The sequence below is a fragment of the Balaenoptera acutorostrata genome, chromosome 1 (genome assembly GCF_949987535.1).
Source record: "Balaenoptera acutorostrata chromosome 1, mBalAcu1.1, whole genome shotgun sequence".
Classification (NCBI taxonomy): Eukaryota; Metazoa; Chordata; class Mammalia; order Artiodactyla; family Balaenopteridae; genus Balaenoptera; species Balaenoptera acutorostrata.
The window spans coordinates 75,194,698-75,212,223 of NC_080064.1; the positions used below are offsets into that span (position 1 = coordinate 75,194,698).

General features: G+C 42.7%; 2 protein-coding genes across 7 annotated transcripts in view; both read right to left on the reverse strand.

The window, feature by feature from the left end:
* MCOLN2 (mucolipin TRP cation channel 2) overlaps nucleotides 1-10,505 on the reverse strand; it is a 61,986-nt gene extending 51,481 nt beyond the window's left edge. The window contains exon 1 of one of the 6 annotated variants that reach the window (XM_007173029.2): nucleotides 10,445-10,505. Coding sequence is in view for 2 of the 6 variants with exons in the window: in XM_028164209.2 (XP_028020010.2) it covers nucleotides 9,641-9,717 (77 nt within the window). In the remaining 4 variants the exon portion in view is untranslated. Of the gene's footprint in view, nucleotides 1-2,380; nucleotides 2,725-8,989; nucleotides 9,103-9,192; nucleotides 9,351-9,640; nucleotides 9,815-10,444 lie in introns of those variants that run through there. The other 5 variants (XM_028164209.2, XM_007173025.2, XM_007173027.2 and 2 more) reach the window with 5 other exon arrangements.
* A 251-nt stretch (nucleotides 10,506-10,756) lies between these two features.
* Nucleotides 10,757-17,526, reverse strand: part of MCOLN3 (mucolipin TRP cation channel 3) — a 35,658-nt gene continuing 28,888 nt past the window's right edge. The window contains exons 10-14 of the mRNA XM_057534714.1: nucleotides 16,960-17,061; nucleotides 16,729-16,851; nucleotides 15,631-15,837; nucleotides 14,015-14,145; nucleotides 10,757-13,705 (exon numbers count right to left, since the gene is read on the reverse strand). Coding sequence (XP_057390697.1) covers nucleotides 13,660-13,705; nucleotides 14,015-14,145; nucleotides 15,631-15,837; nucleotides 16,729-16,851; nucleotides 16,960-17,061 — 609 coding nt within the window. The 3' untranslated portion in view covers nucleotides 10,757-13,659. The remainder of the gene's footprint in view (nucleotides 13,706-14,014; nucleotides 14,146-15,630; nucleotides 15,838-16,728; nucleotides 16,852-16,959; nucleotides 17,062-17,526) is intronic.

Consider the following 17,526-nt stretch of genomic DNA (forward strand, 5'->3'; position numbering starts at 1 on the left):
TATATGGTTTTACATACAGTAGACAAATAAATATCCATTCAGAGAGAGTAGATGTTCTTTTAACTGGTGGGGATAAGTTATCAAAAATATTTGGGACTAGTTCTCTAGTGTTTCAGAACTGCAGCCGCACCTGAGATGTGGTTTCTCTTTTGTTATCCCAGCTGATATTATAAACTCCTTAGCTAGAGAGAAATTGATGTCTGTTCCCCCAGCTCCAACAAATAAATGGAAAATAATCTTGATAGGCAACCCTTCTCCTATCAGGCCTGTATAGGTATCATGTACTGATGTAGCAGCACTAGAAGTAGAATGTTTTTTCTAATCCACAACTAGCACTTCCTAGTCACAGAGGATGGGGCAGGGGAAGCAGGGTGAACCAGTTCCCACATCTGTCCTTCTTCCTGCATCCTCATCACAGTGAACAGTACCACCAGGCTGCCTTCTGGGAACCGACATCTGTGTAGCTCTGCATGACCTGGTCCCACTGTCATTTCCCCCCCAAACTTAAGCGTGTACTTCATTTTAAATGGACTATAATGAACCCCTCTTCTGATTTCTGCCCCTTAGGGGCAACCACTTTTATCTGCTTTGTTGATGTTGTTGTTGTTATTTACTTTAACATTTCTAAATAATGCCATTTCACTATTTTTTCCTCTTTAGGATATTATCAATTTATATCCTCCTATGGAAAATAGGGATGTAGCTCTTACAGCTGCCCCCCCCAGCCAACACACACATTTCACCTCCCCACTCGTTGTCTCAACAAAGTTTTAATAAAAATTTGATAATAAATAAACATTCAGATAAATTAACATTCAGAACTTGTGAAGTGAATATGCAAATACTCTTCAGAGCTGAGCTATCAGTACAACTACGATTTTATTTTTATTTATATATATATATATATTTTTTTTTTTAATAAATTTATTTTATTTTTGGCTGCATTGGGTCTTCGTTGCTGTGCGCGGGCCTCTCACTACAGTGGCCTCCCTTGTTGCGGAGCATGGGCTCTAGGAGCACAGGCTTCAGCAGTCGTGGCACGCAGGCTCAGTAGTTATGGCTCACGGTCTCTAGAGCACAGGCTCAGTAGTTGTGGCGCACAGGCTTAGTTGCTCTGCGGCATGTGGGATCTTCCCGGACCAGGGCTCAAACCCGTGTCTCCTGCATTGGTAGGCGGATTCTTAACCACTGCTCCACCAGGGAAGCCCCCAGTACACTATGATTTTATATTCTCTCTTATAAAAATTTTTTTCTGGAGTTAATTGCCTTTTTCTCCATTTGCTTAGTTTTCCATATACCAACCACGACTTTATCACCAAACTCCAGCTGAATCTGCCAGCTACTTTCAGTACAGTCAGCCAAGCTGGGCATCCTGTCAATTCCCTTCTCCTCCCAGGGACATCATTCCTGGAGCCCTCATCCTCCTGTTCCAACTACATGGGTTGCTTTCTAATCCTTATTCAAGGCCATCAGTTTGGGATTTCCCTTCACCTCCTTCCTAAACTGGATTCTGCATTCTCCTATCAGGCCCATATAGATATCATGTATTGATGTAGCAGCACTAGAAGTAGAAGCATTTCCTGGATCCCATTTCCACCTCTTTCTTTTCTCCCTCATTTTTGTGGAGAGTATCCTTCAATCCCTTCCTGTGAGAGGAAGTCTGGAAGGTAAATTTTGAGACCTCCCATGACAGACACTGCCAGCTGCCACCCAGTATCTATTCATTCCTCCCTCCTTTCTGATTTTGTCTAAGGCAGGAATGTATTTATACCCAGGACAGAATAACTCGAAGTATTAGAGCTAGACAAGAACTCAGATCATTGTTTTCACACCTGGTTGCACACCAAGTCACCGGGGACACCTCAAAAGTACTGATGCCCTGCTTCTCCCCTCAGAGATTCTGGCCTGATTGGTGTGGGTGCAGCCTGGGCATGGGGGTATTTAAAAAGCTCCCCAGGTGATTCTAACATGCATCCAGTTTGAAATCCTTACCTTAGAGATTACTTGTTCCTATCTCCTCATTTTACAAACGAGGCAACTAAGGTGCCCTGAGGTTGCGACTTGCCCCCGACCATAAGGATCCAATTTAGAATAAGAATTGGATCCAAGAATCCAATAAGAATCCTTGTCCAGTGTTCTTTCTGATCCCTGAGTTAATATTTCTTAAAGGGCAATGGCTTGTAAGATGGTCACGAATGAAGGAAAAAAATGTTACATTCAAATAAACTAATGTTTCCAACATAATTTCTCTTATTTAAAACAGTGTGATACTTTGGCAGACCACAGCATCCTAGTCCGTAAATTCAGGAGACTTCTAAATGTTACTGAAAGGAGAAGGAAAAAGCAAGTAAAGCCATGATGGAATGAACCCAGCATTTACCTTCCTCGAGGTACTTTTGTGCTTCAGATTCTCTAGAGCAAACACTGGGTTTCCGTTCTAAACCCGCTCAGAGGGAACCATCGCCGGCTGCAGATTCCAGCGGCCATTTCTCAGGTCTCGGCTTGGTGGCTTGGCAGCACTTGATCCAGCTACCCACCACGTCCCTGGAATAACCTCATCTCTCCACTTCTAGGATATCCCACTCCCCTAGTTTGCTTCCTACCTCACTGGGCTTCTCTGGCTCTCCTTTACTGGCTCCCTTTCTATCTGACTTCCAGATGCCAGAGTGCCTCAGGACAGTCCACGGCACTCCTATCCTCTATCCTCCCTTCTAGAAGAGTTCGTGGAGTCCTGTGGCTTTAAATACTATCCACAGGATGTGGACTTTCACATTTGCATCTCCGGCAAATCTCTCTCTTGAACAGACTCCCTTATCCAACCTCTTCCTTGAAACTCCACCCACATGACTAATAGGTTTCTCATACCAACCCTCCACCCTCTTCTCCGCACATCTGCTCAATGCCTGATCACACACTCTTATCTATACGTTTCAGCTGCAATCCCTCATTCTGTCAATGGTTCTCCACATTGGCTGCATAGTCGTCACCTGGGAATTTTTTAAAGGTTTCAGTGTCTGGCTTCCAACCCCTAGACATTCTGAGTTAATTGATGCCTAGGTATAAGCTGGGCATTGAGATTGCTCTTAGACTAAAATCCAATCCTCTTACCATGACCTGAAAGTTTCCTGCCCACTCCTTCCCATATCCTCTCTTCCCCTTCCTCACTACACCTCCTTCCTGGCTCTGAGCATGTGCACTTGCTGTTTCATCTACCCCACTGCTACTCCCCCAGCTCTGCATGTCTGGATCCTTCTCACCTTCACGTCTCAGCTCAAGTGGCACCTCTTTAGAGCAGGCTCTTTGATCACTCTATTAAAAGAGGCCTTTCCCACAGCCTCTCTCATCAATTTCCTTCATAACTGAGACTGCAATCTTTGCCGGTCTTCCCTACAAGGGAACTCCATGAAGGCCTGGTCTCACTTATGACTATATCCCCAGCATAAAGCAGACTACCTAACACATAATAGGTGTTCACTGAATAATTTTTTGGAAAAAAGAAATGAGTCAGTGAAAAAGATGACAACCCTATGTGAATTTTTCCTTGGCCAGTATCCATTAAGATCACATTATAATAATAAAACAACAAATTATAATAAAAACAACAAAACAATAGAAAATCTAAAATAATTGATATGAAAAATTACATTAAAAATATACTGAAAAGTCTTGCTTAGCCAAGATACATTAGAGGGTTTTAGGTAATTTAGTTGCTTGGTTTGCTGATAAAAACCCTATTTTGTTTCAATTAATATTCCTGAAGTCTTTCCAAAGAATGAATTATTCAATGAATTGTTATGAAAACTTGCAATCCAGATGGGAATAAAGGCACAGACCTACTAGAGAATGGACTTGAGGATATGGGGAGGTGGAGGGGTAAAATGTGACAGGGTGAGAGAGTGGCATGGACATATAAACACTACCAAATGTAAAATAGATAGCTAGTCGGAAGCAGCCGCATAGCACAGGGAGATCAGCACAGGGAGATCAGCTCGGTGCTTTGTGACCGCCTGGAGGAGTGGGATGGGGAGGGTGGGAGGGGGGGAGACGCAGGAGGGAGGAGATGTGGGAACGTATGTATATGTATGACTGATTCACTTTGTTATGAAGCAGAAACTGGCGTACAATTGTAAAGCAATTATACTCCAATAAAGATGTTTAAAAAAAAAAAAAAAAAACTTGCAATCCACTGGGGAGAGAGAAAGAGTCCTCCCTGAAAACAAATGCAAAAATAAAACTTAGACACATTTAAAAAATAAAATTGATAGAAGCATAAGATTTAGAACTTTTAAAAATATAATTTAACATGCCTTTCTAAGCATGAGAAAATTCAGAAGCCAATGAAAATAACTGACAGATCTTAACAAAAGTTAAGACTTCAAAAAGTTAAAAGACAGACAGGGAAAAAATCTCTACAATATATTTAAACAGGCAAAAGTTTACTATCCATTACCTGTAGAGAGTTCCAAATTATTAATAAGAGAAAGTCAACTCAATATTTATCCTGTTATATATAAAGGACCTGAACAGGCCAATGAACATTTAACAACAAATTTACTAACAGTCAGAATGGTGAAAATCTACCTATCTTAAATTTTATTTATCAATAACGCAAAAAAAAAAAAAACTCTATTGAAGGGAAATGTAAATTTTTGAATAGAAGTAGAAGAGAATGAGATCAGAAGAGTATCTGTGATCTAGGAATCAAACCTCTATGGATTTACCTTACAAGTGTTTAAATAACCAGTAAAAAGGATGGTTACAAAAATGTTCATTGCAAACCTATTTGTAACTGTGTTGACTTAAACATGTCTATGGCATATTGTTAAATTTTTTCAAAGTTACAAAATAAACACATTGAGATCTCATTTTTCCAAAAATGTGGACATTGATTTCTATATGTAGATATTTTAAAAGTCTAGAAGTACATAATCCAGAAAAAAAATTTTGGTAATCTCTGTGAAGTAGTATCATAGGTAATCTTAATTTTCTTCTTCAAGTTTTCCATATTTTCTTGATTTTGGATGATTAACATGAATTCTTGAGTTATCATTATGAGTTAAAATAAGCTATTTCACAGAGTCTAATAATACATATCAGGTAATCAAATATTTCCCTGTCCTTAGTTTGTGTGTGATGGATGGGAAGTGGAGAGTCAGGGGAAGTAAATGCAGAGACTAAAATTTGGTGTTTCTACAGCAATGATCACATAGGGTGAATGTCCCAGGGCAATCTGGCGGATGGAAGATTTTAACCCAATCCCAAACTCCCACATGGGTTTTTTCTTTGTTTTTTTTTTTCACTCCAGTTCCTACAATGAACTGATTTTCTCATGATTTGCTAATCTCACAAGAGAGAGAAAAAAATGTTCAGATAGCTCAGGCTCTGGGGTAGTTGGGCCCCAGTTAAAGGCAGTTAAAGAGAAGAAAAAAAAGGTCAAAGAAAGAAACCTTAGTTACCTTCTCAGCACAGCTCTCAGGACATAAATGACATGGTCATTCTAATTCTGAGAAATACCGAGAAAAAAGACTGTAGGGGCTTTTCATTTTCCTGTAGAGCCACCCGTAAAACATGAGCATGCTACAACTTTCAGGAATTGCCCTAAAGACAACTGTGCCACCAAGTTCCTATAAAGTCATCTCCCATCACCACTTTGCTGCCTCAGGCCAGCAGGAAAGCAGAACTAGGACTTGACATCTTAAAAGTGCTCGTTCTGAACAAGCCGTTCCTCCTATGAAAACACATCCTGAAGCATCAGCTCCCTGAGTCAGAGATGAAAGTAAAGCAAAACTCCATTTCTAAGCAATACAGGATTCCAAATGCAGTTAAAGCTGGAGAAGATGACTGGAATTATGGCATTCCTTACATTTTGCTTTCTCTAACATTTTCAGTAAGTGCTCAATTTCAATAAGTGCTCAATTTTTCAATAATGCTGATGACTCTCCCTAAGGAAAAGTAAAATTAAAAGAAGGTATAAAGCCTATGGACCAAGGGCCAAATCTAGCCAGTAGACTGCTTTTGTAAACAAAGTTTAATTGGAACATAAAAAAAGTTATAAAATTATAACTAAAGTTATAATTAATCATTTTTCCTCAAACCACTGGATGAGTTTACCTCATCTTTGGACAAGCCCACCTCACTGCCAGTTGGGGAACCCCTAGATGCACACTATCTCTAGCAATTCCCTCTAGTTGCTATAGGTGACAGGATTTTTTTAAAGCTCACCCTTTAAATTGTGGGTCTTCTGGAATTATACCAAAGACAATATTCCAGAATCTTTAGCCTCACTAGTCACCAATTCTTGCCCAACAGGATTTTTTAAGCTGAAACCACTAGATGTATTCAAGAGGAGATAACAAAATACAACCTTCAAAGGAGAAAAAAGGAAGCAGTCCCCCCAACTGAGGGGAAAGAAATATCTATGGGCAACATACCCCGAAAGCTCTCTCCTCACACCAGGGAAAAGAAAATGGGGTCCAAGCTCAAAACAGAGTAGAAAGCTCAGCTAGAGTTAGGCTGAGGAAAGTGGGAAGGAAAAACCCCAGAAGATTGCCAAAGCAAACAAATATGTAAACAAACCAAAACATGGCTTTACGCATTTGATACTGAAAAGAATATTGCAGTTTGATAAAGAAAATGAGGTCTGGAAATAAGATTACTTTTCTCTATGAAGCCCAGAACACATGATGTAAGAGCTCACTGAAGGGTGATCTCCTTCTTGGGAACTGACATGTGGGGCTTGGACTCCAGGCCTCAGCTAGAGAGAATAGCCCAGCCTCAGAGTAGATTCCACATTTAATTTTCATAGCCCAAAAGGTTTTCTTTGGCCACTATTTTGGCCACTTTAAAAATTGTAGCCACAGGAAGACACCTGTTTTTTCATTAAGTTTCAAGAATTGTCTTATTCTGGGTTTCACTTCACTGAGACCTAGCCAAAGTGATTAGCTGCCATATACAATCGTCCCTGACTTTCAGTTCTGTATTCTCTGCCATTCTGTACAAAATTTGTCTCCCTACTCTTCCTACTTGCTTCATTAAGACATTTTATATGCATTATTTTATTGTTAAAAACAACATTTTTTATATGCTCCTCCTTGGGAGAAAAGAACATGGCCCCCTCAAACACTTCATCAGGATTTACCCGTTTTTATGTGCAGGAGACTAAATACAATTGGCACTATTACGATGGCCTCTGCATGGAACTGGTCAGGAGATGTGTGGGAAATGTGCCTGTTTTTAAAGGATCCAAGCCACAGAACCTGCATTACAGAAGGTTTGCTAAAGAAGAAGGGAGAGTTCACAGTAACGGGAGTTTAACTCATCTTAAAGTATTTAGAGGAAGATGAGCTAAAATCTCGAGAATGCTGACTCAATAGGAAGAAGCTACCAGATTCCCCCAAACTTGTGCTGTGTGGTTAGTGCATCACAGAGATGGTGAACAGGTCCTGAAGTGTGAAGTCCACATCCCACGTCTGGGAGAACCATATAGTTAATTCCCTCAGCATTACATATCAGAATTTACATCCTAACATCCATAGGCAACCTCTCCTACCTCTTTCTTACAGACTTCTTGCATTCTCAGTGTGTGAGGAAACAAAATCCTGTCTCCCACTGGTACTGTACAACCGGACATATGTATATTTCAAATTAGAATCCGTTCAAAACCTACTTATGTGCACACCCAAGTGTGTGTCCTCTACTCTAAGAATGGGAGTTTCTGAAGATACTCTCTGGACATGATAAAACCATTTAAGTCCTGAGGAAATGTGCTAAGAAAAAACTTAAATTCAAGTTAAAAAAAAAAAGTTTATACACACCATACCTACCATAAGCACAAGACTGTTTATCAGTCCAAGCAAAAGATAGTAAATAGGGGCTTCCCTGGTGGCGCAGTGGTTGGGAGTCTGCCTGCCAGTGCGGGGGGCGCGGGTTCGGGCCCTGGTCTTGGAGGATCCCACGTGCCGCGGAGCGGCTGGGCCCGTGGGCCGCGGCTGCTGGGCCTGCGCGTCTGGAACCTGTGCTCCGCGGCGGGAGGGGCCGCGATGGTGAGAGGCCCGCGCGCCGGGATGGGGGGTGGCCCCCGCTTGCCGCGGCTGGGGGGGGCCCTCGCGCGGAAACGAGGACCCAACACAGCCATAAATAAATAAATTAAAAAAAAAAAAAAAGATAGTAAACCCAGGGTCAATTTGCTCCCTTTTAGGACAGTGATTTTAGGGCTATGGTAGATGGAAGCAGTGTATAACTTCTACCCCTCTGCCTTATTAAAAATAAACACTTAGCATTAAGAGAGATGGTTTATAAATTACACGATACCCAGTCATTTTGATGTGACATTCACAGGTATCCAGTTGTCCAAGAAAGCTGCACCAAAGTTTTGTCTTCTAATTCAAAATTGGTCTGTCAAAAGTCTAAAAAATATATACCACAGTTGCTTGGAATTAGTTAAATACTTATCTGGACAGTGACCAGAGATCAAATAAATCCTCCTCTTGAATTCTGGCTTTCCTTGCTGGCGTTAAGTTCATTTGTATTTAATATCCAGAGCGCTGTGCAGGAAAGTCTCCACGCTATTTTAAGAAAGTTTAACCACCCACCACTGTATTTGTTTTGCGAGCTTTAAGAGGGGAGCGAAGGCCTGTTTGTACGCACTCCCCGCCCCCAGCTCAGCTGCACGGCTGGGTGGTTGGAGCTTTGACCAAGAAGTTGGGGCCCACTGGTAGCGCCACCGGGCTGAACTGTACGCCTTTTCATAAAGGCAGAGGAACTGGGGTTAAACACGCTATCACCCTCCCACCTGAGGAAAAGGCCTGTTTGTTCCGGAAGGCAAAGCCCAGCCTGATTTAACTAACTGCAAGCAGTTACTATAAGCAAGGCAGCAAGAAAGCTCTGGTCTAGCACAGGAAAGCCATCCAATTGATGAAGGTTTCTCCAGAGCTCAATACCCAGAAAGACACAGTTCAGGCGCCTCATCTGACAGTTAACCTGAAATCACCTGGTCTTTCCTCTGCTTCCCGGCCTGGGGAAAAGGATCGGGCTGCCGGGCCAGGCCTGCGCCTTCAAACCTTTCCACGGCTCTCGGGATTCGGAGCAGGAGAAACCGTTCACTGCACGCGTTTCAGCCTTGCCGGGAACGCCTCCCCTGAAGTCGGATCCCTCCCTAGGCGGGCCCCCCTCCTCTTAGCGCCTCTCTCTTACCCTTCCTACCAGCCGCCCGGGGCGCGCAGACCCCGGCCCTCTGGCAGGCGCGGCGAGTCGCGGGGGCGGCTGGCACCCCTCGGGCGGCGTCGGCGGCGGGCTGCCAGGCGGGTCGGTGCGCGCCGGCGGGGAAGGGACTCGTGGCCAGGCGTTCCCGCCCCGCCCCGAGTCCCCACCTCCCCCCAGTCGCCTCCGGCCCGGGCTGGGCAGCCTGCGGAGAGCTTCTCAACTTGGTGCCCTGGGGCACTTTTTCCTCGAGTCAGCGAGCTGGCCTCTCTGAGCCCCGGGAGGCAGGTGGCAGGCGGCGGGCGGTGGGAGATAGAGCAGAGGTGCGCGCGTCAGGAGACCCGTGGAGGAAAGCAGCCCGGGGAGGGGGTGGCGGTGGGCGCCCGAGGAACGGCCGTGGGATGGAGGGGAGCCCCACGGCGATCGCCCCTGGGGTACTGACCTGCACTGAGGCCCCCGGGACGGACCTGAGGCTCTGCTCCACACCGGCAGGTCCAGCGCCTCCACGCCACGAGCCATGGCGCTGCCCGGAGCGACGGGGAAAGGAGGCCTCCTGGGTGGCGGCCGGGCGGTAGGGCCGGGGAGAAGCGCCTCCAAAGGGGCCCACGCGGTGGAACGCTGGACTGCCGGTGCGCCCTCCACACCGCCCCCGGGCGGCCGGGCTGTGCACTCCCTGCCCTGCGGGGCTCCTGACTACATTCTTTCCTTGATTTCGGCATTCTTTTCTTGTTTCCTACATCCATTCCTTTGCCCATTTTAAAAGTCATCTGTATTTTGATGCGTTCAAGACACAGGCCATATTCACTGAATGCCAAGCCCAGGGCTGAGTACTGTGGGCATCGAGATGAGAAAGACCAGATCCTTTCCCTCCAGGACTTCACGTTAAATGAAAAGTTCATTCATTTTGACGTGTTTTTATTCTGAAGTGCACGATCACAAAACTCTGTGACAAGGGTCATGCTTCGGAGATGTTAAAAGTGCTACGGGCGCACAAGGGAAAGAGAAACGAATCGCTGTTAGCTCGCGCGGGGAAGCTGGGGCGGGCCTCCTGCGCGGGGAGTGAGCGTCCACGTGGCCGGGGCGGGCACAGAGGGACGGCGCAGACCTGCAAGACCCGAGCCTTGGGACTCGGTAAGCCCACGTGCTGGTCTGCAGCCACTGCTGCTCTTCCCTCCCGGAGCTTCAAAGGGAGACGCCTGTCGGAAATGGGACATGAATCTTAGAGATGAGGGTCGCGGTCACTTACCCAAATGCCACTTTCAGCTGTGGATGATGTTGACTTGGAAGTTCCGACGAGCCAATAGCCTCTTTTCCAGGGAGCCCTATTCCTATTGGTGGCAGCAGCAGCAGCAGCAGCAGCAAAGTCCACGAGTTCCAGGCTGTTTGAATCAGCAAATGTTTAAGAGGTCTCTGGGTTTAACAAGGGCAAAGAATATTCTGCCAGGTAATTATTTTAGTATGCATCTCCAGGTAGAAGCAGTTGGAAATACATAAGGCATATAAAAGCATACATAACTGACCCCCCTGTCCACTGAAAGACAAACACACGACTCAAAAGTTGTGAGTTAAGTTTTATTCAAGGACCTTACTGAGGACTATAGCCCCGGAAACAGTCCATCAGATAGCTCTAAGGAGCTGATGCGAGGTAAGGGAGGAGCCAGGATATGCCTGAATTTTTTTGCTGTGGGAAAAAACAAAACAAAACAAAAACACGTCCTTGAACATCCAAAGATTACGGCTAATCACAAAGAACAGACATCTCAAGTTAATGATTTTAGTGCTTTTCTTTGTATGAGAAGAATCTGGGGTCACTGAAATTTTCCCTTAGATATGCATCTTAACTATCTAGGTGTATACAAAGCCCAGAATGCTCCCTATTTTTCTCCATCCTGAATTCCCCTCAGGGTGCACTATCCATGGGCGACTGTAGTGGCTAATGGCTTGATCCTTGTAAAACTGAAATGGCAGGCAACATTTTCTTCTTTTCTTTTTTTTTTTAAAGATTTTTTTAAATTAATTTATTTATTTTGGCTGTGCTGGGTCTTCATTGCCACATGCAGGATCTTTTTAGTTGCGGCATGTGGACTTCTTAGTTGCATGCATGCGGGATCTAGTTCCCCAACCAACAATCAAACCCTGGCCCCCTGCATTGGGGCCATTTACAATTTTTATGCTAAAGAATTTTTAAGCCTTTTTAATTCAAAGGAAAGCCACTATGAAGGGACAACCCTTAACTTCAAAATACTAGGACTCCACTAGGGACCACAGTCCCTTTAGAAGGTGATTGTAAACTGGGATAACATTTTTTTGTATCAGCAAACTTCTCGTTATAAGTGTTTTCTAAAGTCAGGGCAATTCTACTAACTTACCAGTGGGTAGTTAAAAGGAAAATCCATTGTTAACGTTGCATTTATTAAGAACATTTACCATGTACAAGGGCCCTGTGCTTCAAAGGGGCCAGGAGAAACCCTGAGCCCCACTAGGTACTAAGGTTGATTTATACGTTATCTCACTGAATGCTCAGCGTTCTGTGTACTGTCATCTCACTATCAAAATGAGGACATGGGTTCAGAGAGGTTTAAGTTACTTCCCTGAGGTCATCCATAGAATATGTAGTAGGTCCTAGATTTTTATTCAATCTTTCAGTCTCCTAAACCTTTATTCTCACCACGCCACTACACTGCTAAGACATGACTAACCACTGCTACCACTGCTAACCACTGCTACTTCAGTAGCTCTCCTAATTCGGAGCAGTTTCTGTAAACAGTTTCACATCTGTAATAATCTACAACTAGTTTCACAAAGTAGAGAAGAGATACGTGTACATAAATAACTGTAATTAGTGATGCATATATTATTGATAGACATAAAAGTATCATTTAAAAAATAAACCGTAGGTAAGTTCTTATAAAACACTATAGAGGGAGAAATAGTTGTAAAAGGCAGCTCCAAGTATCTCAGATTTTAATGTGCAAATGAAACGCCAGGGGATGGTATTGAAATGGACTCTGATTCAGTGGGTCTGGAATGGGGCTTGAGGGCTTGCATTTCTAACTAGAAGATGTTGCCGATACTGCTGGTCCACGCACCACTCTTTAAATAGCAAGGTTCTAGGAAATATTTAACCTGCATGTTTGAGGGAATTGGGGATGGGGAAGAGGGGAGGAGTATGAGACTTAAGGATAGTTGAAGTCAGATCGTTGAAAGTTGTGAATATCACAGATACTAAGATATGAATTATAGTTTCTAGGCACCAAATCTAACAATTCTAAATTAGTAAATTAATTCACAATAGGTATTATGTTTTTCACTTTCAAAAATCATTTGTTGGGCTTCCCTGGTGGTGCAGTGGTTGAGAATCTGCCTGCCAATGCAGGGGACACGGGTTCGAGACCTGGTCTGGGAAGATCCCACATGCCACGGAGCAGCTGGGCCCGTGAGCCACAATTACTGAGCCTGAGCGTCTGGAGCCTGTGCTCCACAACAAGAGAGGCCGCGATAGTGAGAGGCCAGCGCACCGCGATGAAGAGCGGCCTCCACTTGCCACAACTAGAGAAAGCCCTCGCACAGAAACGAAGACCCAACACAGCCATAAATAAATAAATAAATAAATAAAAATTTTTTAAAAAAATCATTTGTTTATGGCAAAGATCCTGGCTCATTTCTCACTGGGCGGTAATACTCATTGTTTTGTGTTGTGCTTTGTTCCTTTCAAATGTCTATGTTCTGTTCTGTATATGACAGTACAAAAAGTTCTGTACCCTGATTCACATTTATAATGACCAATAACCAAATAACAGAAGAATCTTTTGCTCAATAATGTACTCTAACGTGGAAGTTTAAATTTACAAACCTTTTTCTTGAATTTCTCTAGTAGGTTGCCTTCATATAAAACTTTCACTGATTTACAATGTTAAAGGGGATTTTTTAAAGTAGTCTAGAAAATATGAGACAGGCTAATAGTAAAAATGCAACAATTTTCTGGGATAGGCAGACAAGAACAATATTCACAGTGAAGTTTATGTGGAGGAAAAAAATGCTACCCTATTCTGTGAGACTGAATGTGCCTAGGAGGGGCACAGCACATCATGCACTTTTCACAAGGCTGTGCAAGTACTAATAAAACAATCCTTGTGGGATTGAATATGCATTTAGTATGCAGTTTAATTTTCATAGATGTATAGAATACTCTTTCAACTTTGTCCTTGAACACTAAAGGAAAAGAGAAAACTTATACTAAAAAACCTGATCTTCTCCAGAACTAAAAGCAGTATCAAATAACAGTTGTCCTTCAGAGCCAAATATGAGACTGTTAGCAGGTGATGATTTTTTCTTTCTTATTCTTTCCTTTAAGAGATTTTAAAATGCAGTGATTACTGGATATACAGCAATCATCCTCTCTCTCAAGGACAGCCCCTGAGAATGGTCCAGGCCAGGGTTGGTGAGTTGTCTGAGGTCAGATCAGGCGTTGTTTCCACTGATGACACAGTCAGCACAGTCCGAATAACTGGAAGCAAGAGTAGAGAAGGGTATGGAAAGCACATTCTAAAGCTATGGCAAAATAAACAGGACAAAAATCCAACAGTTTCCCTCATCAAAGTTAGGTTTTAAAAAAAAATAAGCCCAGCATAAAGCTGCAAAGACATTAAATATTGCTTTAAAATATAAACACAGTTCTTGATGAATTATAGCCATCAATTTGCTCAAAATAATAGTCTTCAAACATACTACATCTGATCTTAAAATATCCATTTTGTCTCCCAACTCAGCTACACATTATAGTTCCCTCCAGGGCATAGATTAGCCTAATAGCTACTTTTTACAACAGCAGAATATAGATACTGGAGGGTCTTCTTCTAATCTGTATTTTCCAGAATTGGGCAGATCTTTGCACTCTGATATAAATATACGAAGTTCAGTCTCCGGGAAGCCATCTTGTTGGTAATGCTATACAGAAGAATAAAAAAAAAAAGTTTTCATTAATAAGTCCCTTGAAAACAGCTTTATTTCAAATTCAAAGTGGATCATTTGGCTACAGAGGTGGGGATTTTTCTAAAGGGATAGTTTACTTGCTTCCAAGTATTTTCATGGGGATGTAGCCTCTAGAGCCAGTCTTAGGTTTGGCTAAGGAAAAGTGGGTCTAAGATTCTGCAGTGCCCTCCTGGGCTCTCTTTTGTGGGTCTGATTCAACCCAAAATGGGCATGTTGAATCTGAATCTGAGAGCTCCTTCCAGGTAAAGTCCAGCCTGCACACCCTTTTGGAGTCTCTCTTCCAGACAGACAGATTTATTTAAAGGCCTAATATTTATATCAGTTTGGGGGTCTAAGATCTCTAGAATGGGCCGCGACCAGCAAGGATCAGAAAGGACTCGCCCATTTGACAAGTGCTCTGAGACCATGGAAGAAGGTTAACATCTAAACTACGAGTCTTAGGCTTGTGTCATCCAGAGCTGTCAACTCATGTTATTCTTTGAGACCTTAGATGTCACCCTTGAATAATATATATATATATAGCTCTCTACATGCAGAGTTGAAGGTAGTGAATTTTTAGAGCACCATGGGAAGGGATTTGGACGGGTACAACTACATTCTTTCCCAGTCTCCTTGGTGACTCTAAGCAAGTCTGCCAAGCAAGTATTGAGGACAGTCGGTTCCTGACATCTGATTCGGTAAGAATGAAGTCAGAACCCTGGCTTCGTGAGCAAGGTATTTGTAATTATCAATTCATAATCCATCAACTCCTGATGACCTTTCTCCTTATCCATTCGCATGGCATCATGTTTCATTACCCCTCTCATGCTCAGGAAGAAAAGTCCCCAAGTGGAAGTGTCTATGCCAATAGTATACCTAACAGTATCAAGTTATTAGAAATTTAAATACATATGGATATTTATTCTGCCTTGCCATATTTCAAAGGGCTCAAACTGATTTTTAAATATTCAATGTGGAGTGACAATATGAATGATAACAGCTTTTCAAATCATGTTCCTGACTATGTAACACACACATGGCTCGTACTTGACATATTAATCCCTTGACTGTTCTGGAGACCAGGTCTCTGGGGTAGTCCCACACAGGGGTTCATTCCAAATGAAGAGGTCAATTTTTCTTTATGAAAAGTGGATTTTAAAAGCTCCCACAAAATTTTGACTGTCTGCTTCACTCACTCAGTATCTACTGATCCTTATAATTCTAATAAATGATTTGAAACCCTGTCTGAAAAAGCACAATTACTCAGAGACAAAACTTTCAACATTCTAGAAATTCTATTTCTCTTTCATTTCTGTTTTTAGTATCTGAAATTGAGATCCTTCTTCTCTACCCTGAAGAAATTACCATTCCATTGATCCCCTCCCCCTCAGGTACTATATTTTATTGCCATTCTACAAGTTGTAGGAAAACGCTGCTCCTCATTGTTCTTGATGAACCTACCTTAATTGTTTCATACGTATCAGTGATCAGTGCAATAAAAAGACTTAAAATCATGTATATAAAGAGGCTGATGAATGAGTAGAGGTAAATCCTGCTAAAGAGCCAGACCAAGTAACTCTTTTGCTGCATTTTTGCAAATGTGGCAAACATATCATCTCCATTTATCAGCGAGAAAAGGCACTCAGAGACCATGTTCAGAGAACGGAACTGGAAAAACAAAAAAGAAAAGTTCCCTTTACTTCATGGTCCTTCCCATTGGAGACTTTGATCATGACACCATATTAAAAATAGTGGGACTAGATATCCCAAGTTACCCCTTCAAACAAATAACCTGGGGTAACCACAAGCATTTTTTTTAACAAGGGAAAATCACACAAAAGTTTAATAACATGTACACATTGGAGACACCCAGGAAAACGGAGTCATTCCTCTAGGCATTTGTCTTGTGATGTACATAACATGTACATGCCTACTGTTTTTCTTGGAACAAATAGCTCCTTCAGATGCTCCTCTTAATAGGAGCAGCCTGAACTGAAGATAGGAGAGCTTGTCTGCACCTTCAGTGCTTTTCTGAGTCAAGCTTTACCCTCCCATTTACCTTGGTAGAAAGAGAAATGCTTCTGTGAGAAACACAGGTCCCAACCATGCATACTCATGCTTCTCATTTTAAAGTTCATGCCATTTAAGATGATGGCATTATAGTCAAGACTGTAACTCTGGTAAACAAACTATTCAATATTTCTACAAGTTTCTCCCTATACTACTTTTTAAAATAAAGTCAAATTCAATAAGACTTAACTAAATAGCCCACTCTAGTATATATCGATGAATCAAATTGGCAAGCTTGACTTCGCTGATGGTAAGAAAGACTTAATTATCTGACATATTCCACAAAAGGAGTTGAGGCAGTCAAGTGAATCAGTTATCCTCTCAAGGTGGTCTTACCTTACCAATTTATAAACTTGGCAATAGATACATTACCTACAACATTTTAAGGCTGAGTCACAAAGTAAAAGGAGCTTATTTTAAAAGGATAACAAGCCACTGGCACTACTCTGAGAGCTTAATAACAACAGGAAAAAAATTGTTTATCAGTACCTTATCATGGTAAGGCCCCAGCACAATCCATCCACAGAAGCAATAGCCTAAATAAATCATAGCGGCACAGCAGCAGAACCTGATGACATTGGGCAGCGCTGCCTGAAGGGTGAGAATAAGGAGCTGGGAAAGTAAGAGAGGTCATTAGAATCCCTTTGTCCTGTAGACAAAGCAGTGCAATAACTTTTAAAGAGAAATACCAGCAGCTTGGAGAACCATGGGATTCCTTACATTGTATTTCTGAAAGAAACCAAGGTATCGGATGACTCCTAGCCACACAAGCATGGTAGAGGTACCAAGAAGTATGCTACAGACATCATAACTTGTCAGACTCTAAAACAGAGTGGAAAAAATAATCAGTTATGTAGCAGAAATTCATTTTGGGCAAAAATTATTTGCTGAGTAGCAATGAGTCGGCACTGTTCTAGATGCTAAGGACAAAGCAGTGAACAAACAAAATTCCCTGCCCTCATGAAGCTTATGTTCTAGTGTGGAGAGAGAGATGATAGAAATAAATTAGCAAAACCCTTAGTACATTAGCTGATGGTAACTGCTGAGGAGAAAATTCAGGGGAGGGGATAAGGGAAGTCTGTGTGTTGCATTTCAGATAGGGTGGAGTGATCACTGAGAAGGCGGCCTTTGAGTAAAGACATGAAGGGAGTGAGGGAGCAAGCCAAGCAAAAATCTTGTGGAAGAGCTTTCCAGGCACAGGGACCTGTAAGTGCAGAGGCCCCAAAGCAGGCGGGCGCCTCGCAAGATAGTGAGTCTGGCTGGAGTGAGCTATGCGGGAGAGTGTGC